This window comes from Petaurus breviceps, unplaced genomic scaffold, assembly GCF_028583685.1.
Source record: "Petaurus breviceps papuanus isolate PSGF00001 unplaced genomic scaffold, PetGlider_PUasm1.0 90779, whole genome shotgun sequence".
Taxonomy (NCBI): domain Eukaryota; kingdom Metazoa; phylum Chordata; class Mammalia; order Diprotodontia; family Petauridae; genus Petaurus; species Petaurus breviceps.
Window position 1 is genome coordinate 8,260,735 of NW_027187344.1, and position 21,364 is coordinate 8,282,098.

The 21,364-nt window shown below is 44.6% G+C and overlaps 1 protein-coding gene across 1 annotated transcript in view; it reads right to left on the minus strand.

The window, feature by feature from the left end:
- HMCN2 (hemicentin 2) overlaps nt 1–21,364 on the minus strand; it is a 186,074-nt gene that overhangs the window by 18,416 nt on the left and 146,294 nt on the right. Inside the window, 12 exon segments of the mRNA XM_069069359.1 lie at nt 3,581–3,730; nt 5,525–5,794; nt 6,663–6,744; nt 8,280–8,470; nt 9,433–9,567; nt 9,793–10,006; nt 13,627–13,817; nt 15,841–15,975; nt 16,302–16,436; nt 16,754–16,861; nt 20,225–20,389; nt 20,670–20,791. Coding sequence (XP_068925460.1) covers nt 3,581–3,730; nt 5,525–5,794; nt 6,663–6,744; nt 8,280–8,470; nt 9,433–9,567; nt 9,793–10,006; nt 13,627–13,817; nt 15,841–15,975; nt 16,302–16,436; nt 16,754–16,861; nt 20,225–20,389; nt 20,670–20,791 — 1,898 coding nt within the window.

Sequence of the window (21,364 nt, forward strand, 5' to 3'; positions counted from 1 at the left end):
CATGATCAGAAGTATGCTTTAAAAGGAAGATTAAATCTGACAAAGTGTGAATATGGATAAATGAGGAGAGATTGCCTGTAGGGAAACCAGTTAGGAGGCTATTATAATTGTCCAAGTGAGAAATAATGAGGGCCTAATGTAAGGTGGTGGCAGCATCGGTGGTGTATGGATACAACAGATATTGCAGAATCTTAAGAGCAGGGACATTGCCTTACATTCTTCATGCCTCAGTAATAATGACTCATATTTATATAGTGCTTTCAGGTGAACAAAGGACTTTTGCTCATAATAACCCTGAGTATTAAGCATTACAAGTATCATATTTCCATTTTATAGATAAAGAAACTGAGGCTCAGAAAGGTTAAATGACTTCTCCAAGGTCTCATAGCTAGTCAAGATCAGAGCTAAGACTTGAATCCAGGTCCTCAGACTTGAAGTCCAAAGTTCATTCAGCGACATCACATTGCAAAACACATAGAAATACTCAGTGAATGCCAGTTGGTTTAATAACCTTGTTCTGAGCTGGACCTAGGAGATTTCCATGCCACCTGGGTCTTAAAACTCTATTTCTCTAGGGCTGATCAGGTCTGGGGAATTAGCTGCATTTACCCGAATCAAGAAGGCTCAGATTTACAAACCAGAAACAGCCACTTTATTGATTTGCAATGTGAAATTCAATTCAACTTAATAAGTTTTTATTAGGCACCTACTATGTACCAGGCACTGTGTTAGAGATATAAAGACAGAGTTGCTTGAATACTTTTATCCTGAAAGTCCCGGTGTCAGTATCTCAAGAATGGCTGCTTGAACCAGTGGCTACTGGGCCAATTCACTTCAATTCAATCTAGTAAACATTTATTAAGTCCCTACTATAAGCAAAGCACTGTTCCAGGTATGAGAAATCAAAGACCAAATGAGGAATAGTCCATGAAATAAAAAAACTTGCAGTCTCCTGGGGGAAGTTTGGAATTGTGATCATCTTCACACTTGATTTTCTCTGTGTCCAGCTCCAAACCTCCTCCCAACTCAGTCCCCTCCTCTAAACTTAAGCAAAACAAGAGAAGAACAAAGTCTTTAAGTTATGGACCTTAACGAATTGGCCTCCTCACATCAATGGGCTTGTAAGCCAAATAGAAATTCAGGAGACAGATACAGGAATGGTCCTATGGCCTCATAGTGACCCTATTTGTTCTTGAAGAAAACTCTTCAGGACTCTGCTGAGCCAGCACTCAGGATTCCTCAGCTGCCCCTCCTGATGAGCTAACCAGCTGAGATGGTGAAGTTTAGCAGGTCATCCACAAGTGGAGTTGAGATCCAAATGGCCTTCAGGCCAAAGTCTAATGATCCTCCAACCATTAACACAAGCCAACCCTGAATAAGCTGGTTTCAAAGAAGCTGCCCCAGCAAGAGTTGAATCAGCTTCTAGCAGGGGCTGTGCTTCCTCTTTTAAGTGCTGAATTAGCATCCAACAACCCCTCTAGAACCACCAAGAAGGCCCCTGAGAAGGCCAAGCCACTGAGATACCATTAGAAAGGAATTTGTCAAGGTTTCTCTAGGCACAGTGCCTGGTATATAATGATCACTTAATAGGTTTTTTCTTTTTGTTTCATCAGTAACTCTTCCCTAATCCTCAAAGTAGGCAGAAAAAATGACTCAAAGTGTCACTGAATTGATGATGCCTTTCTGTGTCTTTAAGTGAATTGAATGTCCATCCACTCCATCTGTTATAAATCAGTCCAGGCTCTTCTACAGAGCTCAGCTATCTTTAATTATATTTAACTATTGACTAGTCTGGGGGGCAGCTAGGTAACATAGTGGATAGAGCATTGACCATGGAGTCAGGAAGACCTGAGTTCAAATCCAACCTCAAACAATGACTAGCTGTGTGACCCTGGGCAAGTCACTTAATCCTGTTTGTCTCAGTTTCCTCATCTGTAAAATGAGCTGGAGCAGGAAATGGCAAACCACTCTGGTATCTTTACCAAGAAAACCCCAAATGGGGTCACGAAGAGTTGAACACAACTGAAAAACAACTCAACTAAACTCATTGAATAGTCTATACAACTTTATTCTCCATTTTTTCCCTGCTCAGTCTCTGCCCAGAAACATGGTTATTCTTACTGGCACTGTTCCTTCCTAAATTCTTGGTAATCCCCAGGCAGGGATTACAAGGGCTGGTACTCCTCCACAAATTTCCACCTCAAATGAGAGGAACAAATTGGGGACTAATAGTTTGGAAGATGCCTGAGGAGAGCACAAATGATTTCATGTACCGAGCACACTGGGCTGATCCTCAGTCTAATTTGGTTTTGTTTTCCCAAAGACTGTTATTTCTCAGTGTGACATCTTGCCATCAGAGCACAGACTTATTTAGTCATCTAAGGTTCATAAAGTGCTTTGCTCATGAGCCTGTCAGATGTGAGTGGCAAAGTGGAGAGACTTACAATCAGGAAGGCCTTAGTTTAAAATCTGTCTCTGACACTTACTAGTTGTGTGATCGCTATTGGCAATAACCTTCTGCTTTGTGTTCCTGCTTCGAGTCTCTCCCCACTTGGCTCTCAAAGGGATATTCCTAAAGTAGAAGTCTGACCATGTCTGCCCCTACCCAACAAGTGCCACCAGCTCCCTGTCACCTCCAGGACCAAAGAGAAAACCCTCTGTTTGGCATTCAAAGCCTTCCATGTCTTACCCCCCACTGATTTTTCAGTCTTCTTATACCCATACACCACATACTCTGGGATCCAGCGCAACTGGCTTCCTTGCTGTTCCTGAGCTCTGGACGTTTCTCCTGGCTCTCCTCTGTGCCTGAAATGCTCTCCCTCCTCATCTCTGCCTTCCACCTTCCCTGGCCTCCTTCAAGTCCCAGCCACCTTCTACAGGAAGCCTTTCCCAATCCCTCTTAATTCTGGTGCCTTCCTTCTGAGATTATCTCCTTTGGTTTATCCTGTAAATGTAGTTTGTTTTTACATATTTGTTTGCCTGTAGTTTCCCCGATTAGACTATGAGCTCCTTGAGGGCAGGGACTGGTATTTTACCTTTCTTTGTTTCACAGTGTCTGGTGCACAGTAGGCACTTAAGAAAAGTTTATTGACTGACTGACCACTGGCAACTTACTTTACCTCATCTATAAAATGGGGATATCATCATCCCTTACCTCAGGACCAAATGAGATAAAGCAGTGTGTGTATGTGATATATATATCATGTGCACACCCATATTTATATTTTAGACACATATTACATACATATACACACATACATCTATATGTTTATTATTATTATTGACTCCATTTATAGAAGAGGAGCCCAAGGCTCGAAGCAACATGACTTGCCCAAGGTAACATGACTAATGAACAGCAGAGTGAGAGATTTTCAAATGCAGGGCTTCTGACTCTAACTCCCATTTTTCCCTCCGCAACTTCTACTTGAAATTTGACTTTACTGGATTATGGTGACTGTTTTCATTAAAGCAGGGGTCCACAGAGGATATTTCTTGGTGGGTTGTACCAGATGTTGGGGGTGGAGTTATGGGCAGTCTTGCTTCAGGTCTGTATTTGATGTCATGGAAAGACTCAACTTACCCACATCTGGGGGGATGTTGTTGATGCTGCTCTGGATTGTAGTGGCTCCGTCCTCGGCTTCCTGCAGCACACTGGTGTTGAGAGAGGCCACACCAAATTCCTGGCCATTGATCACACCGACCATGCTGCCCCGGCTCCCCAGGGGCTCTCCTATGAACAAAGGAAAGATGGGACTCGGTATGGAGTAAGGGAGTGAAGTCCAGCTAAGGGGAATCTGGAGAACTAAGTCACAACTTTGCCACCAGCCAGCTGGGTGATAACATGGGCAAGGAACTTCCCTGCCTGAGCCTTCTGCTGTAAGATATAGCTCCTTCCAATTCTAATGCAATGCCTCGGAAGAAGTAAATAAAATGCCATTGCTTTGTAGACAGGAGAAGTAGTTCTATCAACCATGAAGCCCAATGCCCACATGGCCAAGCTTTCTCTACTCTCCATCCCTGTCTAGCAACAGGCCATGGGCATGCCTGTTGCTTGGTCTGATTGAATTGTCAGAGCACCTGCCAGACTGTCTGGAAGCACAGGCTTCTTTCCTCTGAGTTAATCAAATGTACATCATGGACACAAGGGAGTACTTCCTCTGGCAAGTGGACCAGCTGTCTAAAACTGGGCATATGGCGTGCCAGAGGACAAGATGCAGGAGCTGTCCTGCCTCTCCACTTACCGGATCTCAGGGGAAATTAGCAACCAATTGCCTATGATGCACTCAAAACAAAACACAGAATATTAAACCACCCCCCTTCTCCACAATTTCAAATCAAAGGCTGGAAATGATAGCATCTCAGAGAGGCTAAAGTTGAACTTTTATGAGATTTATTCCCATCCTGGAAAGTCCCCCGACAACATCCTTTACTGGGAAGTGAAAGGGCAAGGAAGGAAGATAGTTAAGGGAAATGTGTATTCAATGATCTTCATTAGAAGGGAACAGGAACTAAGAAACTAGCACAAGTCAAGGTGAGCCTTCAGGATGGGGCTGGGCACTATTGAAGAGGCACCAAGTTTATTTCTACTCATTACTCATTCATACATATTCACGTATTAAGCAACCAAGTATCTTGGTTTTCAGTGCCAGCTGAGGTAAGTGCTGAGCAAACATTTAGCCACTCCACAACCAAAGTCATGTCAGAGGACAGGAATAGGCCACTCCCTGGTAGGGAAAAGGGCCAAAGAAGATGGTATAGACCAGGGTTGGGGAACCTGTGGCCTTCTAGGTCCTTGGGTGTGGCCTTTTGGCCGAGTCCAGCTTTTACAGAAAAAATCCTTTTATTAAGGACTTGTTCTGTGAAGTTTGGGTTCAGTCAAAGGGCTGCACTTGAGGGCCTAGAGGGTCACATGTGGCCTCAAGGCCACAGGTTCCCCACCCCTGGTATAGACAAAGGGCAGGGTTCTTTGGACAAAGCTGTCAGGAGGAGAGGGAAGATGTCACCCAAAGAGGATAATATCAGCCATGGTACGAGGCTCTAGAAAATGGAGGTGAACGAGAATAGGAAGCAGACATGGCTGTGAAATCAGAGGCCAGACTACATGAGCACTATGGTCCCTTTCAGCTTTAAGAGGGGCAATGTGCCATGGTGGATGGAGAGCTAGGCGTAGAGTCAGGAAGACCCGGGTTTGAATCTCAACTCTGACACTGACTAGGTGTGTGAGCCTGAGCAAGTCACCTAAATTCTGAATCTCGCTTTCCTCTTCTGTTAAACGATGGGGTTGTAAACTCAGTGACATTAACATGCCTTCCATCCCAAAGTCAATGATCCTATGACCTAACATTATAAGTTCTAACTACTGAACTTGTTGCCTTGGCAGGAAATTTATAAGAATCCTTGACTAAGTCTAGAAGAAAGACAAGAAATGCACAAGTGTATTTGAGGGGGGAAAGCTCCTCTAGTGAAGCAAGACATGGGAGGTTGAGATCCTGCCCCCCATGAGAGCTCTAAGGGAATCTGGTACCTTTCACAGCCACAAATGCCTGGGTAGTGGCAGTACCCAGGAGGTTATGAGCAACACACTCGTATTCCCCCATATCCTCCATCTCCACGCCCTGGAGCTGCAGGCTGCCATTGGGTAGGGTGCGGAGTCGTTGGCTGACCCGGATGGGACGTCCAGCTTGGGTCCACTCCACTGTGGGGGTTGGCTCTCCTGCCGCCTGGCACAGCAGAACCACAGTCCCACCAGCTCTCACCACCACATCCTGGGGCTCCACTACAAACATGGGGGCACCTGAGGATTAGCAAACATTCGTTAAGCACCTACTATGTGACAAAAGATTGTGCCAGGCACTGGGGATGCAAAGACAAAAATGAAGCAGTGCCTGCCCTCAAGGAACTTACCTTCTGTGTCAGGGATAATAATACATTCACATATAAGTACAAAGTATGTGTGTAGAGGGCAGGGAAGGACTGGGAGTCTTTGAACTGTGACCCCTACTCCTCACCATGACCTCAACTCTTGATTCCAATTAGGGGAAACAATCAAACAGGTCCTCAGCTTGGGGCCTGGTGTGAAGTGTCTTTCAAGGAAACTGGCTGTGTGAACTTAAGCAAGTCACTTCTCCTCTCTTGGGTTTCCTTATCTATAAAATGGGAATGAATTGGAGCAGAGATTCTCTAAGAGTCCTTTCAGCTCTAACATTCCATTACCTCAGACCTGGGTTTGAATTCTGTCTCAGACACTTACTAGCTGTGTGACCCTGGGTAAGTCACTTAACTTCTCTGCTTTTTATCTGAAAAATGAGAGGGTTGGACTCATTGGAGTCAGAATCCCATTCCAACTCTAAATCTATGATCCTAGGAACCTCTTGTTCCCAGTTCTAGATATTTCACTAATAAATGTTCCCAGAACCTCAAACATTTGCTCCCACCTCCCCTGGGACTCAAGGAAATGTTAAACTATTTCAATCAAGAAATTTCAATGAATCCTGGCATGTATGTTCAAGACCTCTCTCTACCTTGGGTTCTCAGCCTGTCACTGGGTATGTACCAAATGTATTTGGCCAACCTCTTCCCCATAGACCCAGCACTGTCCATGTCAGCCTGCTGGTGGGGGAGGCAGACCAGGGGTCAGAAAGGCAGGGAAGGACCAGACTCACTCCGAAGGATGAGGGTCACCACTTTCTCCACCACACCCACTTCATTCTCTGCCAGGCAACGGTAACGCCCAGCATCTTCCATCTGAAAAGGGAGAAGGGAGAGAGGGGGAAGCACTTAGTAAGGAGAACTGGAGTCCCAAGACCAATCTGTGCCAGGCACAATCTGAATGGAGGCATTATGGACTAAGGCTATAAAATCATAAAAGGACTAGAAAGGTTAGATAGAGACTCAAGCCCCAAATAAGGGGGGCATCTCAGGGATGTCATGCATAGCGTCAGGGAACCTGGGTTCTGGCCCCACTTCTGACCTCTACTGGTTGTGTGACCCTGGGCAAGTGCAACCTCTCAGTGCCCTAGGCAACTCTTGAAGACCCTTAAATTGCAGAGAAGGTACTGCACTGAATTGAGACAGGGAGTTTTCCTAATCTGAGATTACCCTGTATTATTTAAATCACAGGTCCAGTCCTGATCCCTATCCCCAAATCTCAGATGTTGGAGCTAGAGGAGGACTTACTGGGAATTCAAAAGAGATCCACTTAAGACAAATGAACTCAGTCAACAGCCATTTATTAAGCACCTACTATGTGCTAAACATTGTTCTAAACACTGGAAAACTCCTACTCTGCCCAGAGAGAATCTAAGTTCTCATTCCCTCAAGAGAGGACACAGACTGAAAATATGAGGAGATTCTGGGTTGTATGAAAAGTGCTGAGATTCTGAGTCAAAAGACCTGGGTTCAAATCCCAGCTCTGCTACTACCTATATAAATTTAGGCAAATCATTTAACCTTGCTGGCCTCAGTTTCTTTATATATAAAAATGGGGGAGGGGAATTGTATTTGAGGATATCTAATATTCCCTCCAGTTTTAAGTCCTATGATCCAAAGGAGTTTTTTAAAAATCTCTGATTGATAAGGTCAAAGTATGATAAAGTTAAAAGTGTCTAGAGCTATCCCCTGCAAGCATTGAGGGTGAGGTAATATAACAGAATTGTAGCTTTCTCCAAAATGACCTTTAGTGCCCCCAGTAAGAGAAAGACTCCTGGTTCATAGAATGTAGAGCGGGGAAGGACTTTAGAGATTTTCTAATCCAATCTCTTCATTTTACAGAAAAAGAAACTGAAACCAAGGGAGAGAGTAAAGTGATTTGTTTATACTAAGCAAGTTTTTAAATTTTGTCTTTTGTGCTTTTCTTCTATCTCATGTCTAGTTAGGAATTCTTTCCCTATCTGTAATTATCTAACCTTCCATTTTTCTCAATTTAACAATGACAACAATTTTTTTATCGTATGACTTTTTATATTTAGATAATTTATACATTCAGAATCCTACTTCCATGAAATGGTAGAGCAAAATTTGAACCCAAGGCCTCTAACTCCAATGTAGTCCTTTTTTCCATTATACCACAATGTAGTGGAAAGACTTTTGGGAGGGCTCCCAGGGTTTTCTTCTGATGCTTTTATGCCAGCACTGTATCAGGAAACCCTTTCGTATCAAAGGAATATGTCTGGCATACTACCCTGGACCATCCCCTCACCACCCCAGACTTAATAAGGAGAGCTTAAGGAATGTCCCTAAGTCCATCTTTGCCTACCCTGAACCCAGTGGCTGGGCCTTACCACCGTCCTGTGGATGGCTAAGGAACCATTGTGCAGCTGGTGCCGATGGTGGCTGCTGAGCACTGGTAGGCCATCTTTGATCCAGCGAATGACAGGTGCTGGGTCACCACGGGCGGCACAGTCCAGTCGGGCACTGTCACCCAAAAGTTCTACCAGATGGGAGGAGGCCTCACCTTGTAGGGCGGGTGCCTCTGTAGAGGGATGATGATCAGAGGAGGGTATTGAAGGGAATTTGGCTAGGGAAAAGGTATCATATCAGCGTCCCCCTCTTCCTACATCAAGGGATCTCTAACTGAAACCTATCAGCAAGGATGGGAGCAACAAATAGTATTCCAGAGTTGGAATATCCCTCCCCCAAAGCTCCCTACACCCACTCCACATCACCAAAAGGTTTTCAGTGGGAGATGTACATGCCCTTATCCCTGAAGAATCTCAAAGCACCTCAATCAGTCAGTTGACAAGAATGTATTAAGTACCTACAATGTGCCAATCATTGTGCTAAGAGCCGGGTATACAAATGGAAATGGAAGAAAAACCTTATTATCAAGCTTTTTACATTTTATTGAGGAAGACAGAAACACTTGACATGTTTCCTCATGGTTTCCTGAGACCTGAGGAGGCTGCTGGCCAAAGATCCATCTATTATATTGAAAGCAACGTCTGGGGGCGGCTAGGTGGTGAAGTGAATAGAGAACCGGCCCTGGAGTCACGAGGACCTGAGTTCAAATTCGGCATCAGACACTTAACACTTACTAGCCGTGTGACCTTGGGCAAGTCACTTAACCCCAATTGCCCTCCAAAAAGCAAAAAAATAAAAATAAAGAAAAAGAAAGCAACGTCTGATGGGATCCCTAGTCCTGGTCCTTTAGAACCATCATTACTACTCTGCCCCTTGCAAATACATCCTAACTCATTTGCTACAACTAAGTCACATTTTAGTGCCTCTGTAAAAACCAAAATGTTGATACCATGTGGTATCACACTTGTTATGGAGCTATCAGGACAAGGGTAGCTTGGGAGATAGCTATGGCGTACCATAAATTGTACTGACTTATCTTAAGGCTACTTGGACCTCTCTGTCCTCCACCAGAAGTCCATCAGTCAATTGGTCCTGCAGAGGGTATGAAGGGGAGGCCAGATCGTTGGGTACTACCTTTCACATGGACAAAACTGACGGCCTGGACTTTGCCCACGATGTTTTCTGCCCAGCAGGTATAGGTGCCGCTGTCCTCCCTGGTGACGGCCGCCCGCTGAAGAGTGCTGCCCCCATCCTGTTCTGACACACCCTCTGTGCAGGGAGAGATGGCAAGAGGAAGCCAGTAGCCCCATCTCCATTTCCTTTTCAGTATCCTCACCTTGTTAAGTCTGGAGCTCTCAGTCATGTTACTTAGTTATTTTTCCCTTCCCTATCTTCTCTGCCTTAGTGAGATGGCCCCCTCATCTGACATTCATTGGTCCTCCCTACTCAGTTCCCCCGAGCCCACCTAACCCCCTAACCCAGGTAGGCCCAGACCTGTAACCAGCCTGTTGTTGACCATCCAGCTGATGTGGGGAGCAGGACTTCCACGGGCTGTACAACGTAACCACAGCTTCTCCCCTTGGTTGAGGCTCAGATCCCCAGGCAGTGTGGTAAAGGTGGGCAGGGACAGGATGGAGAGATGCACTCGGCGGCTGGTACTTCCCGCAGCATTCTCTGCAGTACATGTGTATGTCCCTGCATCCCGCCGCTACAGGAGAGGGGGAAGAGAGCAGTCAGTTCTGGAATGGTGGGGAATCCCCCAAGCAGGGAATGACCTAGGATGACAAGATGAATCATTGTACTCTAAAGGGCTTCAGAATTCAATTCAGCTCAATAAACATTTATTAAACACCTACTATGTGCCAGGCATGGTGCTACAGAGACAAAAAAGAAATAGTCCCTGCCCTCCAAGAGCTTACAATCCACTGGGAAGCAACAGCACAGAACACCAGTGTTATCTCCCAACTGCTAGTGACCTCCTTCCTTGACTACCTCGTATTTATTTGTATCTAACTCTAGATATAGGTATTGTCTGCCCCCAGTAGAATATAAGCTCCTTGAGGGCAGGAATTGTTTCTTTCTCTCTTTCTTGGTCTTTTTATTCCTAGAGTTTAGTACATTATAAGCCATAAATGTTTGTTAACAGACCAATTGATCTAATTAAATACAAAATAATCCTAAAGTAATTTTAAGGGAGAGCAGAGCCAAGATGGTGGAGAAAAGGCAGGTACTCATCTGAGCTCTCTCTAAAACCCCTTGGAACAACTTTAAATAATGCCCCCAAACAAATTCTGGAGCAGTTGAACCCACAAAAGGATGGGGTGGAATAATTTTCCAGCCCAAGACAACTTAGAAGGTCATCAGGAAAGGTCTGTTGCACCAGGGTGAGAGTGGAACACAATCCAGTGCCGGTCATACCTGTGTAGACTAGGCCCCAGCAAACCAGCAGTGGACCTTGGGAGCCACTGAATCAGAAGCAGTAGCCAGCTGCTTCTGGAGTCCTCAGCCCAGAGGCAGAAAGGGGGTCAAACAACTGGTCAGAAGGAGACTACAGGGGTCTCTTTGCTAGCACCGGGGACAGGACTCTGTTGCTTGGCTCATGCACAGTCCTGGGTGGCAGACCCAGGGCTCAGAAGAGCACTAGCATACCAGAGCTTGCTGCCACAGTGGAGCAGGGACCCTCATCACAATTCCAGGGCAGAAAAGAATGCTTGTGGTCATTCACAGACCAGGGGAGCAGTAAGCATACCTCTCCTTAGATCACACCACCTTGGAAAAACTGAAGACTCACAGGTCCCTAGAAGTATCTCTAGAAACAGTTGCACAAAACCCCTGAAGCTTGGCACAGTGCACCCTCCACCCTAGAAGCAGAGCCCCACTTAAGCAGAGTTAAAAATCAAGAAATAGACTGGAAAAATGAGCAAACGACAGAAAAAATTCTGACTATAGAAAGTTACCATGGCGACAAGATCAAAACACACACTTGGAAGAAGACAACAAAGTCAAAACTCCTACATCCAAAGCCTCCAAGGAAAATATCAATTGGTTTCAGGCCATGAAAAAGCTTGAAATAATTTCTTTTCTTTTTTTCTTTTTTTTGGAGGAGGGAAGGCAACGCAACTGGGGTTAAGTGACTTGCCCAAGGTCACACAGCTAGTTGTGTCAAGTGTCTGAGGCTGGTTTTGAACTCAGGTCCTCCTCACTGCTCCACCTAGCTGCCCCTCAAAGTAATTTCAAGAAGAAGAGGGTTCCAATAACTGGCAGCCCAGGCACTGCCTTTGCCCCTTCTAGCCCATCCCTAATCTCAAGTAGTTTATATTTTATCAGGGAAGGGAGAAACACTTGGCACGTTTTCTCTTGGTTTCCTAAGACCAGAAACCCATCTAATATGCTAGAAACTAAGTCTGTTCAAAAAAAGGAAATGAAAAGAAAACTAAGTGTGATGGGATCCTATGAGCCCTGGTCCTTTAAAACTATGACCACTCCCTGGCTCTTGCAAATAAGTCCTAACTCATATGCTATGAGTAAGTGGTATGGTATAAATTCTTCTTTTAAAGAGGAAGAAACTAGGACTCTGATTTGCCTAAAGTCACACAACCAGTAAGTGGTGGAATGAGGACTTGGAACTTGGGTCTTACACTCACAGAATTTCAGAGTCTGCAGGGATATTAGAGGCCACATAGCCCAATCCCTATCTGGCAGGAATCCCTCCTCTAGTATCCTTGATCAAGGGTCAGTCAGCCTCTGCTGGAAGATTAAGAGTGGTGGGGAAGTCCTCACTTTCCTAGACATCCCATTCCACTTTTGGACACCTCAAATTGTTAAAACATTTCCCCATTTTTTAGTTTTAAATTTTTTTTTGCTTTTCGGAGGGGGGAGGGCAGGGTAATTGGGGTTAAGTGACTTGCCCAAGGTCATATGGCTAGTTAAGTGTTAAGTGTCTGAGGCCAGATTTTAACTCAGGTCCTCCTGACTCCAGGGCTGGTGCTCTATTCACTACACCACCTAACTGCCCCCATTTTCCCATTTATCAAACTAAAATCTACACCTCTGCTAATCATTGCTTTTACTCCTAGCACAGCCTGCTTCTCAGAACCAAGAACACACCAAAACTCTTTTTTACTTTATAGTCCTTCCTTCAAATATTCAAAGATAGCTTTAATATTCCACCTAAGTCCTTTTCTCCAGTGCCTTCATTCATCTCAGTATTTTAATATTTCTCATCTATCAAGCTGGCTATCTCCCAGTTGTTAGCACCCTCTCCTTCTTAAAATTACTTTTGATGCCTTTCAAATCATCTGTTTTAGTCTGTTGACATCCTTTCTACATGGCAATGCCCACAACTGGACATAAAACACTCGATGTATTTTGATTGGGGCAGAATACACTAGCACTATCCCCTCTCATTCTTGACACTAAGCAGTCAGAGACTGCATCAGAATTTTTGGCAGCCACTTTGGACCATTGACTTGAATTGAGTTTGTGATGTATTTAAACTACCAGGTCTTTCATTTTATTTTTTTTAAAGCAATCAGGGTTAAGTAAGTTGCTCAAAGTTACATGGCCAGTTATTTTGTGTGGGTGCCGAGTATCTGAGGCCGGAACCGATCCTGGGTCTCCCGACTCTGGGGCTGGCGCCCTTACTCACTGCGCCACCTGGCCGTCCCCTTTCATTTTATTTTTTAATAGGAATTGCTGCCTGGCTACATCTCCTCTACCCTGAATTTGCACAATTTTTTTGTACCCAAGTCTATGACTTGGCATTTCTCTCTATTAAATTTGATCTAATTAGATTTGGCCTATTGTTGTTCTAACTCATTGACAGCCATTTGGAGCCCGATTCCGTCATCTGCTCATTGTCCTGCTGTCTCCTAACTCAGAGATAGGAACATCTCGAATGACATTGCAAGAAATGTCAGTGCTAACTTAAGGTTGTATGGCTATGAAAGCGTCCTGTAATTTGGTGGGCTTCTTGCTTGTTTATTATCTTTAGTCAGTCTCTTTCCTGTTTGTGATGAGCAGTACAAAAGACAATTAGGAAACTTTAAGGACGTGGCTTTAGAAACAGGAGAGGAAAAGCAACAGGGGACTGGATTTCATTCCACAATAGACCAGCAAGGAAAGAAATCATGGTCAGAACAAGAGAGAATGCCAGTGGAAAGTAGCAGAGGAAAAACCCTAGGAAGAATCCAGGGGCTTGTTAGGCCTCTGCCACTCCCTATTCGTCTCCATAGGAAAAAGCAGACACAAATTTTCCTGGCTGGGATCTAGAGGATCCATTTCCTAGTCTTCCCTGTTTGGGGACTCATGAAGCTCTGACCCACTCACCTCTGAATTCTTCACTAGCAGCTCCCCAGACGGTTGGACAGCATATTTCCCCTCCATACTGGACAAAATAAACCCATCTTTCTTCCACGTGATTTGGGGCTCAGGGATGCCCTGAGCCACGCAGGGCAGAAGGGCCTGGGAACCCTCAGCTGCTGACAGGTCAGAGTGTCCACCCTTGATCACAGGAGGGACTGGCAAAGGACAAAAGGAGGACGGAGAGATTGGTGGGGTTCAGTCATAATTTCTTTCCTCATATTCTTCCAATCTACCCTGATGACTCTAGCACACCCCCTGTCCATGAACTCTAAACCAGTCTGCTGGGCTTTGCTCATAGACAGCCAAGGTGGTATGGTAGGAGGAGGTAGAAGGAGCATGGACTAGGAGGAAGAAACATTTGGCTTCCAATCCTGGCTCTGCTATTTATTACCTGTATCAACTGTCATTTAGAGTTTCCAAAGATTTATTAATCTTTTGTTATTATATGTTATTGTATATAATATAATGTGTTACAATATTATATACAATAATCTATTATTAACTATTTATTATACCACATTGTGCTAAGCACTGTGTGACCCTGGTTAAGTTAGTTAACTTCTCTGAGACTCAATTTTCTCATCTGCAAAATGAGAAATTGGATTAAACAAGATCTTCAGCCCTTGTGAAGTCTGTATCCTATGACACTATCGACCTCCCCTGGTCAGTCTGTAGACGTAAGAGATGGCATGAGGCCATGGAGTCTTAGAGCTGGAAAGTGCCATGGAGACCATCAAGAGAGGAGAGAAGACTGATGTGCCAGGTGGCAGAACCACCAGGATCCAAACCCAGCTTTCCAACTCTGAACCTAGCTTTCTTGCCAAGACAAACATCACAAAAGCTTCCCTCAGACACACATTCATCCACTTTAACATCCAGAAACACTGACCTGGATTAACTCCCAATGGCATATAATCCTTCCAAAGGGCAGATTTACCTCCCTAATTACATTTCATTTAAGTACCCGGTCTGTGTTAATATCTCCATTTACTCTATTGCCACATTCCCCCCGCAACCTCTAGAAAAAGCCTCTGAACAATGAGTGTAACAATGGTGTCCCTTTAGGTAAGGAGATAGCAGCAGGTGAAAAATTAAAAGTTACTGATTTAACAAGCTTGGTTACCCAATTCTCCAGGGAACTTTCAATTCTGTTCTAAGATTTAAAAGGCAGCCAATCAGAAGCAGGAAATGTAGGGGGAGGTGTGGGGGAGAGATGGGCAGCGCTGGTGGATTTGCTGGATAGCTGAGATAACATGTTCGGTGGTTTCTGAGCACACACCAGCCAGCAAGGGATGTGTGCATGGGGAGACTTGCCTAGGAGAAATTGGTGGATAAGGGAATTGAAAGTTCATCATGAATGGTCAAACACTGGCTACCACCAGACAGAGGCTGCTCCTAGCTTCTTCTTCACTCCTACAGTCCTTATAAAGGAGAATATATGCAAAATTATAAGGACCGAGTTTGGCCCCAAAGAAGAGATCCAAGAAAATCCCTCCCCCTGTTTCTTTTCAGAAGTGGGGGACCATGGTGTGACACTGTTTATAACATCTGACTTTTTCAAAATCTTGGTTAGTTTTGCTGAAGTTTTCTTCTTCTTTTTTTCTTCCTTGCTATAAGGCAAGGATTCTTAACCTTTTTTCATGTCATGGACTCATCAGACAGTCTGGTGAAATCCATGGATCCCATCTCAGAGTAATGTTTTTAAATGCCTAAAATAGAATACATGGAATTGCAAAGAAAACCAAAGATACTGAAATAAAGATATTTTCTCCCACCCAGGTTAAGAACTCTTGGTATAAAGGATGATCTCTTGGTAGGTAACAGGGGAATGCATATAGTGGGAAATGTATGTAGTGTAAAAACAAAAGATAACAATACAAAATTTATATTGAGGAAAAAAGAGATGTGAACATGTCCAGGATTAGTGCCTTTCTCTTCTGGTCCAGTTTTAAGCAACTGTCTTTTCCTTGCCCCCCCCCCCCGATTCGAGTAGAGGAATCCCCACACCTTCATTCTGAGGATTTGGGTGATGATGATAGTGGTGGTGGTGGTGGTGATGATGGTGGTAGTGGTGGTGATGGTGGTGGTAGGGGTGGTAGTGGTGGTAACGGAGACTTCCCAAGTCCCTAGAAATAGTCTGATACCACAGAACCAGTCTGAATTCTTACTAGTTCCTACCTTGTACCATAAGTCTAGTTTTCCCCAGAGCCGTGCCAGAGGGGTTCTTGGCAATGCACAAATAATTGCCTGCATCTTCTGCACTAGCTTGGGATATCCGTAGCTGCCCATTGGGCAGGATCTGGGCACCAGTACCTGGGTAGGACAATGGTGGACATTAGGCTTTGGCAGCTGTTGGAGCTGTTTTTATTTCAAGAAGTACAAGAAAAGGTAATCTCCCATGTGGGATAATGACAAGACCTTATAGGAAACAATTGGAGATTGACAGGGGGTGGGTCAGTTGGGATGGAGAATCTAGGACAGGGAGGAAAGAGTCAGGACCAGGGGGAAATATAGGCAGAGCGGAGGGGTGAAAGGAAAGTAACTGATTTTTTTGGCCACTGGAAAGTTGAGGGAAGTCCCCTGATATCAGACTGCTCTCACCTCCCCTTCCCATCCTGTTTGCCACACAAATGTCCCACCTGTAGGGATGCTGAGCCCTTCCTTCTGCCAGGTGATGGTTGGCCGGGGAATGCCGGTGGCCTCACAGGGCAGAACTACATCAGCTAGAGCCATCACGTGTACCACACCAGGCAATGGTTTTATCACTGGGGAGGCTGAAACAGAAGGGCAGTGAAAGAGGGAAGAGTGCAGAGGCCCCGTGGAGCTGTGCCCTGAGACCCACTGTTCTGGACACACGTGCCCTCTGAAGGCCTAGAGAACACCTGAGCTCTTTTATAAAAGTTCTAAGAACTGTGGAGAAGAAGGAGGATTCACGGTTGGTGGTCTAGACAAAGAACTAAGTCAACAGGCTTCTCTAGACCGTGGGCCTGGCTGGCCCTCCCCATCAGAATCTAGGAATCTCAGCTTTTCTCTGCCTTGGGATCCTTTCCCATCTGCAGTGAGGTGAAAAGGTAAGTCCCACAGTCCTTACCTTGCACTGTGAGGGTGACATGCTTGTGGGCCACCCCAGCAGCATTCCTAGCTGTGCAGGTATAGCGGCCTGTATGGATAGGCAGAGCCTGCCCAATCTCTAGGGCACCTTCAGGGAACAGGAACAAGGCATGGAAAAAGATGGGAGGTGTGAGAACAAGTACCACAGGCCTGGGAGAGGACCAAGGAGAGCCTCTGATCCTGGCACTGGCCATTCTCTGTGCACACTCCTTTCCCTGGCAGGGGTTCTCTGGTCCAGCTAAGCCTTTCTCCCTAAGGGTCCCACACACGTATAACCCTCTGCCCCTTTGTAAAATCCAAGGTGGTATAGTTACATGGAAAAAAGCATTGGGATGGTAGATAGGAGACCCAGGCCTAGGGGAAAATGTGCTAGATTTGATTCAAGAGACCTGGGTTCAAATCCTGCCTCTGATACTTTCTAGCTGTGTGACTATGGGCAAGTCACTAAATTTCTCTCTGAGTCTCAGTTTTTTCATCTCTGTAATGGGGATTATACTTTCCTCACAGAAGGGAGTGTTTTAGTAGCTAGGTGGCACAATGAATAGGAATACTGGACTTGGAGTCAAGAAGACTGAATTCAACTCCTGCCTCAGACACTAACTGTGACATTAAGCAAGTCATTTAGCCACTTTCTGCCTCAGTTTCCTCATCTGTAAAATGGGAATGACAATAGTACCTACTTCACAGGATTGCTATGAGGATCAAATGAGTTCATATTTGTAAGTGCTTTGCAAACTTTAAAGCATTATGTAAATGCTAACCATTATTATTACTATTATTGAAGTGCTATAGACTCCTTGCCTTCTGATTTATTATTATTATCAACTCTATCAGTTTTCTAGGACCTTCAGATAAGTTATTTACTTTTCCTGGGTCTCAGTTTCCTCATCTGTAAAATTAGAGGGTTGGTCTAGAGTAGAAGTTTTTAACCTGGTTCCATGGACCACATAAAGATCCATAGATAGAAAAAATAAAATAAAATTTTTTAAAAAGAGCCATAGATGCATTTCATGGGATCCATGAATTTGGTTTTTAAAAATATTTTGATAACTATTTCAAGGGGCAGCCAGGTGGCTCAGTGAGTAAGAGCACTGGCCCCAGAGTTGGGATGACCTGGGATTGAATCCAGGCTCTGATACTTAGCACCACACCCAGAAATAACTGGCTGTGTAAACTTGAGCAAGTTACTTAACCCCAATTGCTTAAAATATACTTATATATAACTATTTCAATAAAGTGTGTTTCCTTTGCAATCCCATCTACTTATTTTATGCATTTTAAAGCATTATTCTGAGAAGGGGTCCACAGGCTTCCCCAGACTGTCAGAGGGATCTATGACATCTATAATTAGAAGGTCACTAAGTACCGTTTATGAGAGATGACTTGCAGTGAAGTTTCCTCATTCTGAACATCCTATTACATTCTTATTTCTTCTTTATACTTTGAAACTAAGTTCAATTTCATTTCCCCATACATATGGGGTCATTGTGTATTTCAAAGTGATGTAAGAGCTATTGATATTAATGCAATTGATTGAATTTACTATTGAGATTAAATTAGAGGCGTTTTTAGTTTGGGGAAAGGAATTTTAGGGTGAGAGGTAGCAAAGGGTTAAGTTTTTACAGAACCACAAGAATTGGTGAAACAAGACTACTGATAAAAAGTACCAGACAGTAGCCTTGGGAAGAAGTTGGGTTCCCAGTTCCCATAGAACTCCTAGATAATACTAAAAGTGAAATAATGTAGAATAAAAAGGAGCTGGCAGCAGCAGGTGGATTTGACCAATTAGAAAGCAGACAGTGGCCTTGGAATACTCAGGCCCAGTTAAGGACACATCTAGGTTAGACTGGTGAGGGGGGCCAATCAATACTCTGGAGTTGTTACTGCACTTGCTTAGTGAACATCATGTATTATGTATGTTATCTAACAAAATTAGAGCCTCATTAGTAATAATTATGGAATGAGTTGAGATTGCTTCACGATGATTAGCTAGCTACTCACGAAGAGGTTGTGAGCCCACCTCACCAACCAATGGCGAGACCAGGCAAGGGAGTGGGCCAGGTTAGGATTATGATAAAAGAAATCTGTGAGCTTCTGCAACTTGCACTCCCTACAGACGCTGTTTGAGCGACAAGGGCTGTGCCCTTTCTCGTGAGAAAGAAGAAAGACCTTTTCTGATCTCAGACTCAGACTCCAAACTTTTTCATCCCACACACCTTTCAGCCAGAGGTGTGCTGGTAAATGGTAAATAACTGGGGAGGGGGAAATAGGTATGATTTTTTTTAAGGTTAATCTTTATTATTTTCTTCATTGCTTTTTTAAGTCTAGAAATCAACAAAATGATTAATGAAGCCTTAATTCATAACGTTTGCCATTTCTGAGGTGTAAATGTTCAAATGGAAAATTTAACAATTGGTTCTCTCCAGCCAGTATGGGCCAGCTCCAACATACATACCCCTGCTCAGCTCTGACGTTCAGTGATTCCATTTCTTAGTGCTCCTCTCTGACCCCTCTACCTATCCCCCTTTCTAATAATACATGTTCCTACCCATAGCAGGTTCAGAAACTCCTTTCTCCAGCGTCCCTTCTCAGGGCCCCACCCAACTCCATTCATTCTTTTATTTTTTTAAAGCAATTGGGGTTAAGTAACTTGCCCAAGGTTACATGGCCAGTTATTTTGTGTGGGTGTTAAGTATCTGAGGCTGGAACTGATCCCAGGTCCTCCCAGGGCCGGCTCTCTTACTCACTGTGCCACCTAGCTGCCCCATCCATTCATTCTTGATAATCAACACTGATGCACTCAGTTGAGATTGTTCCAGAATTCTAGATTACCTAAATATCAGAGTTGGAAGGACGCTTGGAGATCAGCTAATATAACCCTCTTATTTTAGGGATGGAGATACTGAGGCCATATAGAATGGAAACAACTTGTCCAAGATTACACAGTGAGTGTGTAGCCACCCAGCACTAGAATCCACAATTCCTGACTCTTAGCCTAATGTTTTTTGTCTTTTTTTTTTCATTTTGCCTTTTTTTCTAAACCAACTCCTCCAGCTCTTCCCTATTTTACTTAAGGATACCACCAACCTTCCAGGCAATCATTTCTTTTTTTTTTTTTTTGCTTTTTGATGGGCAATTGGGGTTAAGTGACTTGCCCAAGGTCACATGGCTAGTTTTTTGTGTTAAGTGTCTGAGGCCAGATCGAACCCAGGTCCTCCTGACTCCAGGGCCAGTGCTCTAGTCACTGTGCTGCCTAGCCACCCCCAGGAAATCATTTCTAAGTGGCTTTGCAGGCATGCACTTGTCCCATCTCCCCCACTTAAGCTATGAGCCCCCTAGAGCAGAGCCTAGGTCTTCCATTTCCCTGACATGCCTTTTCAAAGCCCCAAGCATAACACTTGGCAGTCAACATATGCTCTCAAATGTGTTGACTGATAGTCCCCAACTTTACCTGTAGGAGAGACACGATAGCCACTCCCTCGTTTCCCTAGCTGGGCTCCCCCTTTGCTCCAAGAAATAACTGGAGTTGGCACCCCAGTGGTGTGGCAGGTCAGGACCACTGGAGCCATCTTGGTGACAGTGAAGTCTGTCCGGTCATCAGCAATAGTAGGCGGCACTGAAGAAGAGAGCCTTTTAGAGGCACCCAGAGATAGGATAGCTGGGGACTGTAGACCCATTACAGAGTCAGAAGGAGGTTGGGAGCATTCCTTAACTCGCCTGGGAAATAGGACTGTGTCCTAGAGAGCCTTTGATAGATCATATCATATTATTGGGGGTGCTATTGGGAGAAGAGGCTTTTCTTTCCTTCCCCATAGTTGTCCTTGGGTGTTCAACTTTTGCTCCACCTTCCACCCTGTCACCCCAACTTTCTCACATTTTCGTGGATGGACGCTCACCATACACAGTGACCCAGAAGAGCCGCTGGGCCTCTCCAGCATCATTGCTCACTAGACATTCAAACTGGGCTGTGTCCTGAAGATCAGGATCAGTAAGCACAAGAGAACTGGAAGGCAGGAGCCTAGGGAGGGACAGACAGACAGACCAACTAAGAGGCCATCCCAGACGAACCAAAGAGTTTGGACTTCTTTTTCCTTTTATCCTGTGTGGACAAGGAGCTTGCATAGTTGCTTTCCCTTCTAGTCAGGCAGGATCACAGAACACCCCAGCTTAGAGTCGCATGGGGCTCAAATGAGAAACTGGAGGGGAAGTCATAGCAGATCTAATATTTTTTATAAACTGTACGTGCACATGTTGTTTCCCTAAGGCAGCTAGGTGGCACAGTGGATAGCTGTGTGATGCTGGGAGACTCATTTAAGCTCAGTTTGTCTCAGTTTTTTTTGTTTTAACTGGGGATAATAATAGTACCTACCTCCTGAGCATTTAATCCTTCCTTCTTTCCTTCCTTCCCTTGCTCCTTTCCTTCCTTCTTTTCCTTCTTTCCTCCCTCCCTCCCTTCTCTTCCTCCTTTCCTTTCCCTTTCCTTTCCTTTCCTTTCCTTTCCTTTCCTTTCCTTTCCTTTCCTTTCCTTTCCTTTCCTTTCCTTTCCTTTCCTTTCCTTTCCTTTCCTTTCCTTTCCCTTCCTTTCCTTTCC